At 47.9% G+C, this 22,484-nt stretch overlaps 1 protein-coding gene across 1 annotated transcript in view; it reads right to left on the bottom strand.

The window, feature by feature from the left end:
- Positions 1 to 22,484, bottom strand: part of PRKN (parkin RBR E3 ubiquitin protein ligase) — a 1,106,313-nt gene that overhangs the window by 732,373 nt on the left and 351,456 nt on the right. Inside the window, exon 3 of the mRNA XM_056126437.1 lies at positions 7,045 to 7,285. Coding sequence (XP_055982412.1) covers positions 7,045 to 7,285 — 241 coding nt within the window. The remainder of the gene's footprint in view (positions 1 to 7,044; positions 7,286 to 22,484) is intronic.

The following is a 22,484-nucleotide window of genomic DNA, read 5'->3' as shown; positions in this document are numbered from 1 at the left end:
AAAATCATCATATGATCATTAATTAATCATTAATCACATATATACATATGTAATTATATATAGTGTTATATATTATATAAATCATATATATTATTTTCAGTATTTTCTTCCCCCACGGCAGAGCCTGGCAAGCTACCCTTGGCATATTTGATATGCCAAAAACAATAACAATAACGGGCCTCATTCCCCTGACCCTGAAAGAGCCTCTAATACAGCAACATTGAGAAAGACGAATAAGGAGAGGCTGCTAAAATCTCAGGGCTGGGACGAATAGAGATATTACTGGAGCCCGCTCGAGTAAACTGATGAAACAATGGGACAACAGTGATACAGTGATAAATTATATCATTTAAATGCTGGCTGATTTCAACCATGAGTGTGGAAAGGTCGAACTGCAGCTGAATCTCACCAAGACAATGTTCATGAAAAAATGAACTAGTCCCTGACGTTCCATTTGCTCTCAATGGAATAAACATCTCTGAATGCAGCAGTTATGTGTTCCTGGGTCGAGAACTCAACATGAGGAACGACTTGGCGCCAGAACTGCGCAGGAGGAAGAGAGCGGTGTGGAGAGCCTTCAAGAGTGTCGAAGAAGTTGTTAAGAGGATGAAGAACCTCCAGCTCCGGGCACATCTCTTTGATTCCACTGTTCTTCCTACACTGACATATGCCTCAGAGACCTGGGCCCTACGAAAACAGGATAAGAATGCTATTAGGGTCTCCCAAAGAGGAATTCAAAGAGATATGCTTGGATTATCACGCTTCACTCAAGTGAGAATCTGGGGTTCCGACCTCCATTGATCGAGATTCAGGGACGTGTCTCATTTGCCAAGTTGTTGAAAATCAGATGGGCTGGACACGTAATGCGATTTGGAGACGACTGCTGGACTAGAGCTGTTACCGACTGGATTCCATGGAACGTCAAAAGGACACGTGGCCACCAACCTATGAGATTGTCAGACTTCTAAACCCTGAACAAATGGTTTGAGGCTCTTCATGTTCCTGGAGCAAGCAGATGCCATTGGGCTACACTAGCACATGACAGGGACGAATGGAGACATTACTGGTGCCTGCTCGAGCAAATTGACAATCAACAGGATGACAAGTGACACAAGTGATATATATACATATATATGATGTGTGTGTGTATGTAGAGAGAGAGAGAGAGAGAGAGAGAGAGAGAGAGAGAGAGAGCGAGCTTGCCCACAGTCACTTCAAATAATCCAATTCAGGGCTGAACATTCACTCCGAGAGTGAAATCACCAAGATATTTGAAGAGCTGAAGTCACATATTCTCGGTATGATTTTCTTTTGCTTCTTTTGGGTGAAGCCAGAAAGATTGTATTGAAATTCCTTTAGAAGGATGTGAGGGGAGAGAGGGAAAATGATATGTCCAAGAGTTCATGAGCGGAAACAGGCAAGTATAGAAACACTGAGACCGGCCAGCGAGACACGTATCCCAGGGGGACTTGGTCTTGAAGAGCGAGGCTCTGCAGGACTTTAATCAGGCTCTCAGAGCTAAGTACACAGAAAAATTGATGACTCGCTTACCCATTTATAATTCTGAGTACTTTAGTAAACACAGGACTTTTTAGCAGCATTTTTTGGGAAGTCATAATGACTGGGATGAAAGTCGTGAACTTGAAGAGATGGAGCACATGCAGAAGAAACCCGAATCCAGCCCAGCAGGTGACAAGTCACATGGGAGTTATGCAAAGCTGAACGGTTCCAGTCTGAGTATCCAGGCCCTACCAGAGCCGAGCCGAATGCAGGGTCAAAGCCCAGAGCTGACCTCAGATAACGCGTCCCTCTGCTGACCCTCTGCAGGGGCCACAGGGCTGGCCCTCACGCCACTCAGCACAGCAGGCGGGATTCAGGAAAGTTCTCTCTTAGTTGGGGAAATGCTGTAGGTACAGCCATGACCACTGGTCACTCCCTGGGGCTCTGGGGAGTAACTGGCAGAGCCCCGCCCCCGTCACCTGGCTACCCTGGTTACCTGATGGGGGTCCATGCGGGATCAAAGGCCGGGTCACATGTGTCCCAAAGGTTCCTGGTGCCACAGGGCTGGCACTGACCACGTTATACAAACCAACCAACCAATGTGGCCCCTCCCTCTAGTGCTCAGGTGTAAACGGTCAAAATTTCATTTAAAAAACATAAAGAGAGTATAGATATTCGGCAGATTTTCATCATCTTCGGATGAAAAAAGGCCATTTACATAGAATACTAAGTCCCTTTATAAAGAATACTTTCATAGCAAAGGCAACGAATGTGGTCTAGAGAGAAAGTCAAAGGAAGATGTCAGTAATTTCAAATTTATCAATAAAACAAAAAATTCTCAAGAGGACTGACGGCAAGTTTATGACAAGAAGCAATCCTACCAGCAATCTGATAACAGAGCCAGACATCAGGGTACTTATTAAAATATATGAATATGTACAAAGGAAAATTCTTCAACTATTATTAATGTTCAGATACCAAACACACACAACGTATTTTGCTAAAAAAAAAGACTCTGTAAGTCTTTAACTTTTAGGAAGAGCTTTGATTTTGAAAATAATAAAAGGCTAATTTACCTATAAATTTAATTTGCATTAATCAATACATATTTCAAATATAATTATGTACATAGGTATGTAATATATGTATATAAGCATATAATGTAATTTTTTATTGGTTTTTGGGCCACACCTGGTGATGTTCAGGGTTCCTCCCGGCTCTGCACTCAGGAATCATTCCTGGTGATGCCAAGGACAGACACTATATGGAATGCTGGAAGTGAGCCCAGTCAGCTGTGTGCAAGGCAAGTACCCTACCTGCTGGAGTATCTCTCCAGTCCCCTAGTTTTCTATTTGGAGTTTCAGGGTCACTCCCGACAGTGTTCAGGGTTTAGGAATCTCTCCTACTGAGGGGCAGGGAACGCACCTGGCTTGGACATGCAAGGGTGTCTGGACTACCTCTCAGGCCCCAATTTTATTAACTTTAAAGTAAATTTTACTGGTCAAATATATGACTGTTTAGATAATACCGCTTTACATGGCTGCCCAGTCCATATACAATGTACATAATTATCCTGGGCTTATTTATACATCCAATTTTTGTATAAAATGTATATTGCCAAGCACTCCTTTTACTTTGAGAAGCCTTTACTTTAACTGAAAACTGTTATTTAGAGATGAACACGGTGGATCCAGGTCATTTGCCTTCACCGTAGAATTATAACCTGTTATAACAATAAACGTCGCTTTTGGATCCCTCCACCTATCTGAAGACAGCTGTGTTATTTCTGTTCTTTCACATGCCCCAGGCACTCTGCTGTCATCTACATCAGCGTCTCCCTGTGCTGCTCAGCTGCAAAATAAACATCTCTCGACTTTCACTCGTTACTGGGAAGCTGTGAATCATTCGCCAAGGTGGCTGAACCAACTGAAATTCCCACTCTCAAGCATAAAAGCCTTTACTTGTCGAGGTATCTGTCAAGCAACACTTGGCGTCCCGTGAGACTTTTAAAACAGGTAAAACTGTAATGCACTGTAGCACTGTCCTCCCGTTGTTCATCGATTTACTCCAGCGGGCCCAGTAACGTCTCCACTGTGAGACTTGTTGTTACTGTGTCTGGCATATCGAATACGTCACAGGGAGCTTGCCCGGCTTTTGCCGTGCGGGCGAGATACTCTCAGTAGCTTGCCGGGCTCTCCGAGAGGGGCGGAGGAATTGAACCCGGCTCAGCTGGGCCGGCCACGTACAAGGCAAACGCCCTACCTGCTGTGCTATCGTTTCAAACTGTAATGACACATTATTATTTTAGGACTCATGTTTCTCTCACCAATAGGCATATTTTCATGTTCAGTGACCATTGTTTTCTTCTGATTTCTCTGTCTCTGTCTCTCCTTCCCCCTTCTCTTTCTGTGAGTGAGTGTGTGTGTGTGTGTGTGTGTGTGTGTGTGTGTGTGTGTGTGTGTAGGAGGTAAGGCATACACTCAACCACAGAGCCTTACCCTGGAACCTAAGTATAATTTTCCCTACTGTTTCGGTTTTACCTGCTTTTGTGCCCATTAACCTAATAAACATTATTTTTATGTAATTTTCTCTCAGAATGGGCTGGAGCGACAGCACAGTGGTAGGGTGTTTGCCTTACAAGCGGCCAACATGGCCGACCCGAGTTCGATTCCTCCGCCCCTCTCGGAGAGCCCGGCAAGCTACCGAGAGTATTCGATATGCCAGACACAGTAACAACAAAGTCTCCAATGGAGACGTTACTGGGCCCGCTCGAGCAAATCGACGGTCAACGGGAGGGCCTTTACCTTTACCTTTACCTTTCTCTCAGAATGATCCTCATTCACACTTTTATTGGCTGAGCATCACCTATTATGTAAATATATATATATATATAAACAAAATATATATTATTTCTTGATTTGGGGTTCTAACTCACTTTTCCCCATTATAAATACATGAGTAGTTTTTTTTTTTTCAGATTGAGTATAAATAATTCCAGTCCGTGCCTAGAAATGCCCTTATTTTCCTCTCATGGGAGGGAAACTTGTGTTTGGCAAAGAATTCTAAGTTATAGAATCAGACCCCAGCACTGAGGTTGGGAGCAAGGGTAGTTGAAAGGGCACACTGGGCAGTGTACAGGAATACGGGCAGGAAGTGGTGGGTGGGGTATGGCAACACAGTATCCCTAAAATATATGCGCATTTGGGGCTGGAGCAATAGCACAGCGGGTAGGGCATTTGCCTTGCACACGGCCGACCCAGGTTCGATTCCCAGCATCCCTACCATATGGACTCTGAGCACCGCCAGGAGTTATTCCTGAGTGCGGAGCCAGGAGTAACCCCTGTGCATCACTGGGTGTGACCCAAAAGGCAAAATAAATAAATAAATAAATAAAATAAAATATATGCGCATTTATATTTTTGGAAAGCAATACTGATACCGCAGTACACAAATAAATGAATGAAAAGCCAGGGAGAGAGAGAGAGAGACCCAAGGAGGGCTCGCAAACCTTACACATGCGAAGCTCTGAGACTAGGGAGCCTCCCTGAGCACATTTAAAAGTACTTTTGAATTGATTTCCTTTGGGCGCCCTTCCTCCCAGCCCCATGCTCAGGGCAGGGCCGTGGTGCCAGAGCTTGAACCAGATTTGGCTGCTTGCATGGCAAGCGCCTTTACCCCTCTACTATCTCTTTGGCTTAAAATAATTTTTTTTTTAAGAATTCTAAGTTACCAGATGTTTCCCTCAGCCATTTTTCTCCTATTTATCCTATTGGAGTCCTTCAAATTATTTTCCATTCCAGATAATTAATTTCTTCATTTTATTTTAAAATGCTTAATTTTATTCTTTTGCTTGTTTTTTTTGTGGGGGGGGGGGGTCACACCCGGCGATGCACAGGGGTTCCTCCTGGCTTTGCACTCAGGAGTTACTCCTGGCAGTGCTCAGGGGACCATATGGGATGCTGGGAATCAAACCCGGGTCGGCCACGTGCAAAGCAAACGCCCTACCCGCTGTGGTATCTCTCCAGCCCCTAAAATGCTTGATTTTAAAATAATTTAAAAATAATTATAATTTTAAAATAATTAATCTTTATTTGTCCCTGTTTCTCCTTTTATGGGTTGAGTCTGTTTCTATTTATTTATTTATTTTTTAAATCTTCATCAGGGCAAATTGCGTTCATGGATCTTGATTAGGGCCGTGTCCCCAAAGGCTGGAGAATTTATTTCTAGTGGACAAGTCTTAAACATTCTTTAAAAAGCTGTCTTTCACTCTTCTCACTTCCTCAGAATTAAATCTTCAACTATTTTCCTCCATATCTTTCCAAACCCTAGTCTCTTAAAAAACAGTATTTGACATTGCAGGCGCTTTCCTCGTGTCTGCCAACTTTCTCTGGCATCACCTGCCTTGTTGCTTCAAACCATCAGCTGCAGTCTTTGAAATCCCAATAACTAAAAGTAACATAAACTCCACGGCTCCTTTTCCTGTGCATGTTTCCAATTTCACATTTCCGATTCTAAGCCTGCACAGTGCATTGTTTGAATTGTCATTTTACTTCATCAACGTGAGGGGCAGGGGCCACTTTGGGGTGCAGACCCCTTTCATTTGCAGTAGAACATTTCTGTGTCCGCTCTGCTGAGTTGGTCCGTGAGCTGCTCCAGTAGCCTCAGTCCACACCCCCTGCCTGGGCATTTGTGCCCACGTACATTTTGCTAGAAACATCGGGGAGTATATCTGGATCCAACGTTTACTATGTACGGCTTCTCCTGAAGCACGCGGGTTTCGCAGAGGTTCTGTTCTTCCTCATTTGATACATTTCCCCGTTTCTCGCCTGCTCCGCTCACCTCCCAGGTGCCCACGCCTGGAGCTCATCCCTCCCCTGCACACCACCTGGGTCGCTGGAACAACCATCCAGGTTCCTCCTACTATTCTGATCCCACTTAGAGACAAATTTACTATCCGCCTGTTGCTGGAAAGTTGTTGGCAGTCACACCTAGAAGTTCTGACAGCATATCACGAGAGAGGAGGATGCAGGCAGGAGGCATTTATGGGCTTGTTGGGAGACCCCCCCAGGGTGGGCACCGTGCCCGCCCAGGCCAACACTGACGCACGGGGGGAGATAAAGAGCCTCTACATTGTGGGGCCGCTGCTATGCTTCTGTGATTTCTGTCACACACACACACAGGCAGAAATATCCACGCTTAGGGCCACACAACAAAGCACTAAGGAAACACAAGGACCCCGCGAGGCCCATCCATGACTGGTGGCGAGGGCCCTTTCTGAGCAGGGACAAGCAGGACAGGAAGAATCCTCTAGAACAAAGGCCGTTACTAACACCGTGATATGAGATCTGGGGCCTGCTTTGTTTTACTTATTTATTTTTTTAAAATCTACTTAAGTGTATTTGCTTCAAAGGTCCCAGCCAGGTATATCTCATAGTGACTCCCACGGACCAGGAGCTAACTCCATCCCCGACGTGGTCCTTCTTGGAGGACTCCCCAGAGCGCTGCCATGGCCGTGCCCCGTAGCACAGCGGTTACCATGGTTACCTGGCCTTCCCCGGGGCAGGATGTCCGGCTTGCTGTCGTCCTTCAGGATGATGGCCAGCCCCACGGAGTCCGCCGGCAGGACAGTGCCGCTGAGGTCCACGCGGGTCAAGCTCTCCGGCTCCCTGGCCAAGCGGCCGAGAGCCTTGCGTGGGCCGAGGCCTGCCAGGGGGTCCCTTCCATCTCCTCGCCCCTGGGGTCTCAGCACGATGTGGACGATGCTCTGCTGCTCCAGATCGCAGCTCTGTGGGAGGACAAGAGAGGACAGTGTCAGAGAAGCCACTCGGAGCATGCTGGACACATTGGCCCCGAGGGGGTGGGGGTACTGCCTCTGGTGGCCGCCTGGATGGATCTCAGGGTGCCGTAGGAGAGAAGCGAGAGCAGAAGTGAAACAGTCACCGGGTGGTGACAAGTGGCCAAGGCTAACCAACGCAGAAAGCCAACCAATCACAGGCAATCTAAGTGGGCTCTTAGATTCTGGACGATTCAAGGGTGGGCGGGGGCTCAGGGGGAGGGAGCCCAGCCAGGAAGGTACCAGAAGTCAGTGGGGAGGGGACCCTGAGGCTGCTATGTAATCGGAGGCGTGAGGCCCTACTCCTGCAGTCTAGGATGCTTTGTCAGCCAACGGGACATCAAAGACACATAAAATTGAACTGGGCCCCAACTTGAGAGTTTTCCCAGGAGGAAGGCCAACTCCTGCATAGCCCCGGAAGGAGGAAAGCAGGAACTGACCAGCCTGGTAACTGACCCCTGCCACTGGACAGCTCGACGTGCCACCCTGACCAAGCCCAGTGCTGATGTCTGACCACTGCTCCAGCATCTGGACGGCCTTGATCTGAAGGTTTCCACCTCGCGACGTGAGAGCCAAGCGCACTCAGGTGCGAGTTTAACAATACGCCAACTACACAAGACAGCCCCAGCAGGAAACGGCTCTGACCCTGCCCTGCGCTCTTTGAGAAGGATCCAGAACAGGGTGTGCTGGACATGCACTGCCCAGGCACCAGAGAGAGTACAGAGGTTAAGGCATGTGTCTTGCATGTGCTGGATCAGGCTTCGATCCCTGGTCCTGCACATGGTTCCTGGAGCACTGCCCGCATGAGCCCTGAGCACAGACCCAGGAGTAAGTCATGAGTGCCCATGCCCACGGGTGTGGCCCCAAAACAAAGAGCAAAGGGAAAGAATGAAAGTTTCCATCCACATTCACGACTCACTTGCTGATCTGCCCAGAGAAAAAGTATTTTTCTAATTTACTTTATTGTTATTGTTATTATTAATATTCTTTGGCTTTGGGGCTACACCCAGCAGTACTGAGGGCTTATTCCTGGCTCTACACTCGGGGGTCACTCCTGGCATGCTCAGAGGACCACATGGTGGTGCCAGGGACCCACCAGCTCGCTTTGTGTCTCTGGGGCCCCAGAAAACATCTCACTTTTGCTAGGCGCACCTGAGTCCCCAGCCCCGAAACCATGCACACTCAAGTTCAAAGTCATTTCTTAGCTGCATGAGTTTTGGCAGATTGCTTTTCCCCCTCTAGGCCTGAGTTTCTACGTTGGTCACTGGCCAGAATGTTACCCACTTTGAAGCCTGCTCAGCAGAATGAAGGGGTGAGAGAGTGTGGCGTTGGGCCGCAGGGGAGGGCTCCGCACAGACGCTTGACGCGTCTGGCAAAGGACCAGGACGAGCCGTGGGCCCAGCACATGCATCAGGCCTCCGGGCGTTCTGAGTGCTGGCTGCCCTCTCGGATGATCCCATTTGGAAAATGTTCAAAGAAGGTTCCAGAAGCAGATGCTCTGGATGGGACAATTATTCTGGTACGTTTCCAGCTTTCTGGGAACTGAAAATCGATACAAAAATATCCCTATCTCTTGGATGCCGTGGAACACATGAAGAATCTGAGCAAATTCTCGGGGGCTGCTCAAACTTGACAGCTATGGACGGAATCCAAAAAGCCGAGACGTTGTGGTCCACGCCAGAGCTGTGCAATTCTCAGAGTGGAGCCGTAAAGGGGAACAGGCAGACCCCGAGCAGATTTCAGTCATTATCGTGATATTTATAGACCATATTTCCCTCAATCTCCATCTCTGCCTCTGAGGCCATTAACTGCTTAATTCTTTGATGCTTGCGGAAAGTGAGCTGATCTGGGGCGCTGTCCCTTCGCCAGATGGTGAAGAGCACCCAGGCTGGCTCGGCTCAACTCTGTACTAACCACACAGCCCGCGGATGTAAGCTGGAGCAGCTTCCGATTTCTCGAGACTCTAAAACCCAACATGCTACTCAGTGCTCATCAAGCAAATTGTGTCTCTGCTCTGTGGGGCGCTTCGGAGGGAAGGGGGCAGAGTTCTCTAATCCATTCTAAGTTTCCTCCGGCAGAAACTATGTCCTGTGTACACGGTTTACTCAATGACAAGCATACTACCTGGCAAGAGGAAAATGGTATGAGTACATCTGCATCTTTGTGACGACTCAGTAATTCAATAAATGACTTGGGCTGCTTTGGTGTGGATATGATACACAGGGGCTTTGGTCTTGCTGGTAAGGGGGACTTCATATACACGAGGATGTGGGGTACATGGGCAACTCTGTCTCGAATCCTTGATTTGGAGCTACTCTCTATTTCTAAAATATCTACAGGAGCCATTTGCCAACCAATGATCAACTCTCTGGCCATCTTTCAGCCATGTGCAAGAAATTGACATATTTCCTTTTATAAAAATGAGTTCCTTGAATGACATATGTGTGGTTATGATTCGAAGATTTCAGACTGGAAATTCAGTGAGAGTACAAGAAATAAGAAACACTTGAAAACCCAACAAGGCTTTTCAAAACATTCGTAACCTTTGAACGCTTGTAAGCAATTTATGTTATTTTAAAAAGAATAATTACTGGAGATTAAAATGTTATGACAATGCTTTCCCAATACTTAAGAAATGTTAGAGCATCATTAATAATCAGATTCAAAAATAGTTAAGAATGCCACATTAGCAAAGAGCTTCTGGTGATTTCCATAAGAATGATTGCATTGATAGAGAAAGTACAGATGCTATGCTTGACCCCACTATTCTTCAGCTGGAGAAGGTTGTTTAATATTCCCACAGTCCTCTGAAGAGGGCAGGCGGTCATCCCTAGTGATATCATGTGCTAAGCCAGGAGAAATCTGGCACCAACAAAGCTCTTCAAACATGACAGTAGCACTGCTTTTTAGTTCTCCATCACGGGCCACTGAAGTAAGCCAAGGTAGTTCACTAGGGGTTTGCTGACCCCTGCTCCTAAGAGGAAAACCAGGGCAGGAGCCCAGATGCAGTTCCTAACAAATGCGCCGCGGCCAGAAGACTGAGTCAAGGTTGGGACCTGGGTGGCAGACAGAAGTCATGTCTCTTGAAGTTACGGTGGTACCTCAGAAACCAAGAAATGATGGAAACAGAGCTCCCCAGGACCCGGCAATTCCATTTCTTGTCATCTACTAGCAAGACATAGAAACGCTAATTTGACAAGATACAGACACACCCACATTCATTACAACTCTTAGCACAAGAGCCTGGGCAGGGAAACAACCAAAATGTCCAAATACAGGTGCACAGAGTGAGAAGTTGTGGCATTATATACACAGGGAAGGAAGCCACACAGCTGGAGGAAAAAATAAAATCGTGCTGTTCACTGCAATGTGGATGGAAGAGGACAGCATTCAGTTCAGTGAAAGAGTCAAATGGAGAAGGACACATACAGATGATCTCACTCACCTGTGGGACACAGAGAATGAAAATAAGGGGAGAGACAGTTCCGCACTGACCTACACAACCAATCACTACACAGTGCGGGCAGTGGAAGGGAGGGAAAACATGACTGGAAAAGAGGAAGGGACAGAGATGGAGGGATGGGGACACAGTGGTGCTGATGCAGTGAAATAGTTTAGTATGACAGCACTGTAAATTTTAATGCCATGGTAACTTCCCAAGCCATAAATATTAGAATAAATGAGTAGGAGAAGAGGCGGGCACAGCAGGTGCTCAATACAAGGGAGGTGACTGAGGCGGGGCTAGAGCAAGTCAAGTTTAGTGCAGTTCATGGTAACAGTGACCAAGAGGAGAGTAAGAATCTGGGCTGGTTCCAGATGACTGGGTCAAGGCTTGCAAAGCACCAACTCGACACGGGCCCAGTGCCCTGAAAACAGAATTCTTATCCCAGGGCACTGCACTTACTGTGTTCTCCTGTCTTCTACCTCCAAGAAAAGACACTGCACGTGTCTTTGGCACTGCACTGACAGTCTGGACAGTGGCAAGTGGCTGCTAAGACAGGCTCTGCCTGGGCATGTGGGATGCTGTGCTCCCTTTACCAATACCTCCCTATGGCTGGACCCAGACTCGGGAAGGGACAGTGGAGGGTCAGCTTGTAGCCTGCGGCCACTGAGCATTAGGCTGACACTCATCCCATGGTCCACGGGCAACTCCTCAACTCTCGAGTTGATTTCACCACCTAAGGACTATGGAGCGGACCTCTACTAGGCCAGTCGTTTCTCCAGGCTGACCCAGCGACCACTCGGCTTGTGCTGGCCCCACCTCTGTGTCTCCTACATGGACGGGACACACGTCAGCATCTGCTGTCTCACTCCTTCATCTTGAGCTCCCAAGCCTGTCAGCTCTCTCCTACTCAGGCATCGACGCTGCTTCAGGGGAAGACAGTGATCTCAGAGGAGGCACCGAGCTTAGCACTGAACACTTGGCTATCCCCACTCCAGTTATAGGTTTTGTGTTTTGACTTTTTTTTTGGCTTTTTGGACCATACATGGCGATGCACAGGGGTTACTCCTGGCTCTGTATTCAGACTCCTGGCTCTGTATCCTGGCTCTGTACTCCTGGTGGTGTGCAGGGGACCCTATGAGATGTCAGGGATCAAACCCAAGTCAGTCACTTGCAGGGCATATGCCCTACCTGCCGTAATATTGCTCCCCCGACAAGTTAGAAGTTGTTTTTTTTTCAATTTTTATTAGTGAAACACCATGAGGTACAGTTGTAGACTTACAAAGTTTTGTGCTTGGGTTTCAGTTATACAATGATCAAGTACAAAGTTAGAAGTTTTAATAGCAATTAATTTCCCGCCACAAAAGCCAAGGACGAACAGATGAAGGATTTCCTGATTGATCTGTGATATGATCAGAGCTGAATTTTAAAATCAGAATGAAATTTGAATAAAAAAAATTAAAGTGCATTTTTAGGAGTGCATTGATTACTCTAAAGCAGAACATTTTTTGCACTTACACAATTTCATTTTTTATTGATTGAGATTTCGTGGTTTACAATACTGTTAATAATGGTTTCTCAGGCACATAATTCTCACACCACACCCAGGCCTAGTGGACCCCCCAGCCTCCCCCAAGCACCCTAACACCGGTCCTTTCGAGGTCCTCCCCCACTGTGTGGATTGGTTCTCCATCATAATGCCCTCAACCTTTGTTGTTCCTTGCTGTGTGCTGCTAAGGCCCACAAGGGAGACAGATCATTCGGTGCGTCCCTTTCCTTCCGATTTGAAGTAACACTTTTTAAATGTCGATTTTAGCTCACGGATTACTCCTGGCTCTGTGCTCAGGGATCACACCTGACAGTACTCGGGGGACCACTTGTGGTGCCAGGGAATTGAACCCAGGCCAGCCACATGCCAGGAAAGTGCTTTACCTATAGTACTATCCCCCTGATCTTTAAGAAATGCTTTTAAAAACAGCTTCAACTTTCTCTTGATTTCACTGCTAAAAATCAGATGGCTTATTACTTGCTGCTTCTGAAAATAATTTCTAACAGATGTTTTTGTAGCCACCAGAGTTTTTACTATTGTACTTTTTTATGTCAAAGAAGAAAATGTGCAAGGCACTTGGGAAGTTATTTAGAGGTATTTGGAATGCGGCGGTATGGAAATATTCTGTGCGGTCACATGTGGTCTATCTGTGTGTCTGGCCGGACACGTGCAGAGTGAATCTCAACTAGGGAAGAAGGACAAAAATGAAACCAACACAAAACACGCCCCTGATCTCTTTCTCTTGAACTCCCGTCTCCTTCCTCAGTTCCCAATGAATGTTAAATGCCAGACTGTACTAATTGAATGAGAATAAAAACTGCTCCTTCTGCTTGATCTTCCATTTTTATTTAAAAAGGAGACTTTGAAAAGACAAGTTGGGAGCCATGCTTTGAACTTATTTTCCGTTTCCTTAAGTGTGGTTCTCGTGATCATCCAAGGCTCTGACCCCAGGAGACCCAGACACTCGGCTCTGCGGCTGCCCCAGGCAGGTCACACCATCTCTGAGGAAGGTCAGTGAGCTCAGCGCTAATTAGCATGAGTGGGTCTGCGATGGTCACCTCCCCCTGGTCACCTCCCCCGGGGCTCTGGGGACTCACTGGGGAGGGGCGGGGGCGAGCACTGACCTCCTGGTGCAGGAGGGAGTGTGTGTGGCATGGCCTATGGTGGCAAACCCACTGTGCCCTTCCTACACACGCCAGCTCAGGGCCAGCCTGGAGCCGTGGGGCTCAGGTCAGAATCAGGTTTCTGTCACAGGCCCTGAGAATGTCACTGCAACACATTGTGCCGAGTGACACTGTCACTGTCCTCCCGTTGTTCATCGATTTGCTCGAGCGGGCCCAGTAACGTCTCCATTGGAGACTTTGTTGTTACTGTGTTTGGCATATCGAATACGTCGCGGGGAGCTTGCCAGGCTCTGCCGTGCGGGCGAGATCCTCTCAGTAGCTTGCCGGGCTCTCCGAGAGGGGCGGAGGAATCGAACTCGGGTCGGCCATGTTGGCTGTGTGCAAGGCAAACGCCCTACCGCTGTGCTATCATAAACCAGTAAACACAGCACATGGCTTTTGTCAGGAACTACCTTTCACACGTCGTTTATAAGCGCTACGGAACTGGGGGTGGGAGGGCAGGGTGACCAGCACTAAGTGCCTGGCCACCAGAGGAACCTGACCCCCCACGGGCATCACAGACCCTGGAAAGACGGTCCCACCCAGCGCTGGGCTCAAGGATGAACAGGGATGGGCGCCACTGCCCCCGGGTCCCCAGGCCACCCCGAGGTGCACACCAACTAGAGCGCTCCTTTGTCACCCCCAGAGAGCCCCTGTGGAAGATGTACAGGAGAGGCCAAGTGCAGCAATGGGGGGCGTTTCCGGGCAAACCACTGGAAAACAGGTTCCCAAATAAAACTACCATTTTTCCCATTGGAGGGACCTGGGCCAGGCGCGAAGGAGCCTGCTGAATTAGCCTGCCCTAACTCAGCCCTGTGGAAGGGTTGGTGGTCTTAGGGGCCTGCATCCCCTTTCCTCCCCCCATCTCTCCTCCCTCCTCTCTGCTCTCCCCACCTCTCCCCTCCCCCCTCTCACTCACCCCCTTCCCCCTTCCTCCTTGCGTTCTTAAGCCATGACACATCTGGGAGCACCCGAGGAGGAGCCTCATCTGGTCCCACCTGTCCCCAGCCAGAATGAACTGGGTCACCCTGTTGGGTCCCAGCCCGCACTGCTCGCCGGCACTGAGGCAAGGCCTGAGGTTACGGGGAACAGGCAGATTCACTGGAGGCTGCGATAAAACCCAAACCGGGATCCACAGCATTGATCTCACGAGCAGCCTGCACAGGAAACGCTGATCTTGCAGCAGCGTCAGGGAAAGCAGGGATTCTGCACCGCTGACCGCCACAGAGTCCAGCCACTACCATCCCCCCACCAAAAAAGAGAAATCCTAGCAAGGCTAGGTCTTTTGGGAGAAGAAAGACGCCGTTTTCCACCCAGCAATGCAGATACAGAGCGCGAATTTGAGGGGAGGGGAGAGAAACCGAGGCAACAGCGGGTCGGCGGGAAACGTCCTCCCTCAGCTCAGCAGACACACCCTGGCCTGCATGGGAAGGCAGCCAAGTGGTCCCACAGCCCTGGGCACACGGGCTGAGCAGCGTCGTCTTGGGACCGGGCAGAGGGAAAGACCCGGAGCCCCTCCCAGGGGAGCCGGGAAGGAAGCTGCATCCAGCGGTCCCCCTCAAGGAAAACTGAGGCACAGGCATTCCTGTTCGGTTTCTGCTGAAGCTCTGGGCTACAGGGGAGTGCCGGCAGCCTGTGTCTACAGCCCCAGGTGCCGAGGAGACCCCAGTAAAGGAGAGAGACCCCATTCGGGCAAGATCTGAGGGCAGGAGGCCAGCAGCCGGGCCCGGGCAGGCAAAGGCTTGAGGCGCGCCCACTCCCTCATTTCACTTTGCCAACTGCCAGAAGTGGCTGCGTGGAACAGTGTCCCCCAGTCTGCGTGAGCCCGACGCTCAGACTGCAACCTTACTTGGAAACTGGGTCTTTGTGGGCGCCACCATTTAGGGCTCTTGAGACAGACTCCTGCGGGGGAGGGGACGCCTACTTCCTGGGTGCTGCCACTGGTGGGTGGGTGCCATGAGGAGCTCCTGCTGTGGCGGGCACCGGGGCCTGCCAGCCTCACAGAGGCAGCTGCCAGGCTACACCTGGACCCAAAGGATGCCAGCCTGCCCTCCTGGCATGGTTCAATGCCAGGGTCTGGGATGCTGCATGACCCCTTTCTGCAGGGCTGCACCAGGTGGTGATCGGGGCTTCCTGTGTTCTGGGGGCACCAACCCAAAGTCGCGTGCACTCAAGCCCTGTTCTCATAGCTCTGGCCAGGACAGTCACCTCTGAATAGTCACGGAAGGCCAGGCTGGCCCGGATGACACAGTTGCTTGCATACAGTGGATGGCCCCTACACTGCAGTCTGATCACCTGCATCCAATCACGGCACTCTGGGCAGAAGTTGGCATCCAGCCAGGACAGGCCCCAGTGCTGTGACTTCTGGGTCCCCTTCCTGACTACACTCAGCATGGGGTCAAGTGGAGAATGTGCCAGCGGCCAGAGCTGGGCTGCTGGTTGGCCTCTGGCTTCCTTGGCACAGGGTCCTCCAGGTGCCTGCGTCTGACCTAGCCCATGCACACGTGGTCCCGTAGGTGTCTGAGAGCCAGGCACTGAGGGTGTGAGCATTCATCCACCTTGGTGTGGGAAGGGACAAGACAGTGTGCTCAACCGGGCAGGCGCCTGGCACCCAGGGAGCCCGTGGCCATCCTCCGGCCCATAGACATGGGGGCTGCTGGTCAAACACCAAGACTGTGAAGGGGAACAGCTCACTCAGATGCAGAAGGGGAAGGGATTTCAGCCACTTCTGAACATTCCTGCTCACTCAGACGCAGAAGGGGAAGACTTCAGCCTTCTCTGAACACTCCTGCTGGGTTCTACTGACTATCAAAGAGGCTAGGAAGAGAACAGAGGGCATGCTGCTTATGCCAGAGCTCCAGAAATGACTCCCAGCGAATGTGGCATCAGTGAGGCTGGCGTCTGCACAGGGCAGGTCCCAGATGAACACAGAGCAAGACCCCCTCATGCCTACAGTTCCTGAGGTCTCTCAGCCCTGCCCCAGTGGAGTAGGTTTGCAGAGCTTTAAAGCACACTTGAAGCAGCACAAATCGAACCCACGTTTGAAAAACAAACAACAGGCCTTGAGTGGAATGAAGAGTGAAAGAAGCCCTTTACTTGTCCTAGATCCGTAATCAAGCACATCGGCCTTTTGCAATGTACTCGATTAAAACAAAAAGTGTTGGTGGAATCAGACACTCAAACAGATGTTCACTTGATCCCAACTTCAGATAGACTCTGGACTAAAGAAAGGGTGATTGGTCAGATAAAACTATTTCCAATACATTGATTTTTTCTTCTTCTTCCTCCTCCTCTTTTCTTCTTCCAATACATTGATTTTCCTCCTCCTCCCTCTCCCCTTCCCCCTCTCCCTCCTCCTCCTCATCCTCCTCTTCTGTTTCTATTTGGGGATGGGGTGGGCTTGAATTGAACTTGTAAGAATAACGTCAACTAACATCAGAACCACAGGCTTAGGGCAGTAAGAAGCTGAGGTGGAAATACAGAGCACACAGGGAAGCAAAACACATGAATGCATCCCCCACAACACCCCCGAGCTGCGGCCAAGCACACAGGGCAATCTAGGCACGCACACATATGGTCACGTCCATGCGGGCGATCTAAGTGTGCACATATATGGCCACGTTCATGTGCCTAAACAAGCATGCATGATTAAACAAGCACGTGGAATGCAGGGCTTGCCTTGCCACTGGAAAACATGATGGCAAATATGACAATCTGTTAAAAGCCAGAGACTGGGCAGTGACTGTGTGAGTCAATAAAATTTGCGAGAGCCTTAGGGGGGTAATCCTGGTCGTCCATGACCTAGGGGAGAGCTGGGAGGCGTGGCATCTGTTCATGCTTGAGCAACTACGCATGGCACAGGGTCTTTCCTTGTAGATAAAACAGTGACTCAGACCGCAGCCAACAAATGCGATCCTGCTCCCAGATCCACGTGACTCGCCCGCTCCCCATGCAAATCTAGGAAAAATGGTTCTAATGTTCAGATGGGGAAAAAATAAGCAGACAAGAGTCTCTAGGAAAAAAATCTGTACAAGTGAACAGTGAGAAAGAGGCGGCGTAAAAGACACTGAGGAGGGCTCTTTGGTCCCCGTGGCACCACTGCCATGGCTGGAGCCTAACGGAGAGGGGAGTGCCCAGGGGACACAGCACCCAGCCCAGGAAAGGTGCTACTGGTAGAAGAAGCACAGGTCACAGGGAGGAAATCAACTTCTCAGGCCTGCAAGGCCACGGCGAGGAAAAACAAGCTGGAGTGGGTGCCACCTGACTGACACTTCCAGCTCTCCTGAAGCCTGAGTCGGCCACGGAAGCCACAGCTCAAACTCATGACACAACGAAATACTAGTACACTCACCTAAGTCAAAGGCAGAACTTTTTTTTTTGCTTTTTGGGTCACACCCAGCAATGCTCAGTGCTCTCAGGGGTTACTCCTGGCTTTGCACTCAGGAATTACTCCTGGCGGTGCTTGGGGGACCATATGGGATGACGGAGATTGAACCTGGGTGGGCCGCATGCAAGGCAAACACCATACCCGCTGTGCTATCACTCTAGCCCCTGACAGAACTCTTTATCTGTGACGCCCACCTCGGCAAATAACACAGACCAAGACAAACAATAAGTAGCAGGACAATAGACTCAATCATGGCCACAGACAACCAATTCTTAAAATTCAAAACAAAATGATTAAAAATTGAATGGGGAATTTGCCAAAAATAGTGAGAATTATCAATATGTGTATATACAAATGAACACTGAAATAGACAAGATGCTGAGCTAACCCTCAGGGCTTTACGTGTTGAGCTTCACTCATGAAAAGACAACCCCCTGTGGAAACTACATCCGGGGACCACAATCACCCAGACACTAGCCTGGCCACACTTGCTGAAGCCTCAGCAGCCCGGACACATCTTGGGATGAGAAACTAGCACTCAAACCACAACACGCATTGGAATCTCTGGCTCCAAATTCTAATTTAAGAAGTTTTCCATATAAATTTCAGGAGTGTTTGCTCCATTTCTTTGAAGAATGTTATGGGTATCCTTATAGGAATTGCATTGAATTTATACAATGCTTTCGGTTGTATTGCCATTTTGACAATGTTAAGTTTCCCGACCCATGAGCAGGGGATATCTTTCCATTTCCTCGTGTCCTCTTTTATTTCCTGAAGTAGCGTTTTGTAGTTTTCTTTGTACAGGTCCTTTACTTCCTTAGTTAAGCTGATTCCTAGGTACTTGATTTTCTGGGGCACAATTGTGAACGGGATTGTTTTTTTCATGTAGCTTTCTTCTCTCTCACTGTTTGCATATAGGAAAGCCATAGACTTTTGGGTATTGATTTTATAGCCTGCAACTTTACTATACGAGTCTATTGTTTCTAGGAGTTTTTTGGTGGAGGTTATTGGGTTCTCTAAGTATAGTATCATATCATCTGCGAATAGTGAGAGCTTGATTTCTTCCTTTCCTACCTGAATGCCCTTAATATCTTTTTCTTGCCTAATCGCTATTGCAAGTACTTCCAGGACTATATTGAACAGCAGTGGAGAGAGTGGGCATCCTTGTCTCGTCCCTGATCTTAGAGGGAAGGCTCTCAGTTTTTCCCCATTGAGGATGATGCTTGCTGTAGGCTTGTGGTAGATGGCTTTAACTATGTTGAGAAAGGTCCCCTCTATACCCATTTTGGCTAGGGTTTTCATCATAAAGCGGTGCTGGATCTTGTCAAATGCTTTCTCTGCATCTCTTGATATGATCATATGCTTTTTATCTTTTCTTTTGTTGATATGATGGATTATGTTGATTGATTTCCGAACGTTAAACCATCCTTGCGTTCCTGGGATGAATCCTACTTGGTCATGGTGTATGATCTTTTTGATGAGTAGTTGGATTCTATTTGCTAGTAGTTTGTTGAGGATCTTTGCATCTGTGTTCATCAGGGATATCAGCCTGTAATTCTCTTTCTTTGTAGTATCTCTGTCTGCTTTTGGTATCAGTGTGATATTTGCTTCGTAGAAACTGTTCAGAAGTGTTTTTGATATTTCAATTTCGTGGAAAAGCTTAAAGAGGATTGGGAGTAAGTCTTCTTCAAAGATTTGGAAGAATTCACTAGTGAATCCATCCGGGCCAGGACTTTTGTGTTTGGGGAGATTTTTTATTACCATTTCAATTTCCTTGATGGTGATAGGTCTGTTCAGGTATTCCAGGTCTTCTTGGTTCAGCCTTGGAAGTCTGTAGGAGTCTAGGAATTTAACCATTTCCTCGAGGTTTTGATGTTCCATGGCATAAAGCTTCTCAAAGTACTCCCTGAGGATCCTTTGAATTTCTGTAGTTTCTGTTGTAATGACCCCTTTTTCATTTCTGATTTGGAGAAAATGCTCTACATCATTAATCATCAGGGAGATGCAGATCAAAACCACAATGAGATACCATCTCACATCTCAGAGAGTGGCCCACATTCAAAAGAACAAAAGCAACCGATGCTAGCATGGATGTGGCGAGAAAGGGATACTCCTTCACTGTTGGCGGGAATGTCGACTGGTTCAGCCCTTCTGGAAAACAGTATGTACGATTCTCAAAAAATTAGAAATTGAGCTCCCATTTGACCCAGCAATACCACTCCTGGGAATATATCCCAGAGAGGCAAAAATGTATAGTCGAAGTGACATCTGCACTTGTTTGTTCATTGCAGCACTCTTTACAATAGCCAGAAACTGGAAGAAACCTGAATGCCCAATAACAGATGACTGGTTAAAGAAACTTTGGTACATCTACACAATGGAGTACTATGTAGCTCTTAGAAAAGATGAAGTCATGAAATTTACATACAAGTGGTACAATATGGAAAGTATCATGCTAAGTGAAATGAGTCAGAAAGAGAGGGATAGACATAGAAAGATTGCATTCATCTGGGGGATATAAAGTAACAAAGTATGAGATTAATACCAAAGAATAGCTGAGATCAGCACCAGGAGGATTACTCCATAATTTAGAGGCCAGCCGGGTATCCTAGAGGAAAGGGCTGTTCAGATAGAAAAGGGAGCACCAAATAAAGGGTGTTTGGAGGATCCTCCCAGGAGGGGAGATGCATGTCGAAAGTAGACTATGGACTAAACATGCTTGCCACTCAATGCCTCTTTTGCAGACCACAACACCCAAAAGGAGAGGGAGAACACAGGGGATTGCCCTGCCACAGAGGCAGGGGGGATGGGGGACATGGGGTTGGGGGGGATATTATCCATGGTGGTGGAAAATGGGCACTGGTGGAGGGATGGGTATCTGATCATTGTATAATCAAAACCAAAGCACAAAAAATTGTAAATCTACAACTGTACCTCATGGTGTTTCGCTAATTAAAAAAAAATATAAAAAAAATTAAAAAAAGAAATTTTCCCTAGTAATATTATAGCTGCATAATTAGAAAACAATGCACGTGTGAGATTATTCAATATGGAATTCTTTTTTGTTTTTGTTTGCTTTTTGGGTTACACTTGGCGGTGCTTAGGACGTGTCTGACTGTGTGTTCAGGTAACACTCCTGGCAGTGCCTGGGGACAATTTCCCATGCTGGATTTGGGGCAATTTGCCACGGGCAAGGCAAGCACCTTAACCCATGCACTATCTTTCGGCCCAGGATTTTTATACTAGAAAAATGTCAGAAACCACTTAAATGTCATTTGTAAAAGGTAAGTATATTTTGTGAATAACATGAGGCAGAGCATGATTGACTAATTTGAAGTGAGAATTTTCCTAAGGAGGAAAAGCTAACAGAAACAGTAGACATTGTACACTCTCTTCTATGTAACATCAGAGGGAAATACTGCTTGCATAAGGAAATGGAAGATGAAAATAGTAATAAAGATGGTTCTTCTGAAGGAGTAGAGAGGAGGAAGGGTACACACCACGACTGCCTATGCAGAGCTCTATGAATGGTGACAGCCTTGAGTCTTCCGTGTCTTTTCATAATAAAAAAATAAAAGGGGCCAGAGCAATAGTACAGCGGGTAGGGCATTTGCCTTGCACACAGCCAACCCGGGTTGACTCTCTGGCACCCACTCTGGTCCTCCAAGACTGCCAAGAGTTATCCTGGGGCATAGAGCAGATGTAATTCCCAGGTGGCCCCCAAAACAAATGAATGAATTAAAAAAAAACAAGTTAAACAGTAAATTCTAAAATTAGAGGCATGCCTAGTATGACAGGAACCTGAGTTTGACCCTGGCCTCACATGACACCCCCTCAACCCCACTCTAATGGTGGGGACTCCAAAGCACCTTTCGAATGACCTCTGTTAAAATACACACAGATACACGTGTAGTAGTGGAAACCAATGCCTCTTCCTACATACAAAATACAAAAATAAAAGCATGTCTCGACCTAACAGCCACCTCAAGGAAGCTTCCAGCATATGCATCTCTGCATATCCTTGTGCATGAATAAAAAAAACGGGAAACACAATTTTTTGTCACTTTAGTGAACTGACCTGTAGTCGCAGTGGTAGAAGGGAAGAACTTCTGACACCATCTGCTGTGGGGATGGGAAAAGTTATAAAATTTTCCGTATTTTTAGAGACTGCTGGCAGACGGTTTGGGAGGCAGGTGAGAAAGCTCATGGTGTCGGGTTTGAAACTGAAGCAACACAATGTTCTTATGAATTAAACAAAGAGCTTCTCACTCTAAGGAGAATTCCACACGCGTCCAGATCAACAGAGTGATGCATGCACCGTATCTATTCACACCTCCTCCACCCATGACACCATCTCAGCACAAACCTGCCCCCGCCCCCCTCCCCTTCCTCTGCTACCTGTTACTCTGAATCACGCCCCAAACATCGTATTAATCCATCAACAAACACCCCAGAATGTATCTCTCAGACAGACACACATCTCTAAGAGCGGGACTTCCTTTAAAGCTTACCAAGAAGTTGGTGGACAGCACAGTGAGTAGAGTGTTTGCCTTGCATGTGGCTGACCCGGGTTCTACCCCCCACCCACCACCACCAAGAGTGATCCCTGC

The sequence above is a fragment of the Sorex fumeus genome, unplaced genomic scaffold (genome assembly GCF_029834395.1).
Source record: "Sorex fumeus unplaced genomic scaffold, SorFum_2.1 ptg000061l, whole genome shotgun sequence".
Classification (NCBI taxonomy): Eukaryota; Metazoa; Chordata; class Mammalia; order Eulipotyphla; family Soricidae; genus Sorex; species Sorex fumeus.
This window is presented reverse-complemented; position numbering and strand designations above follow the sequence as displayed.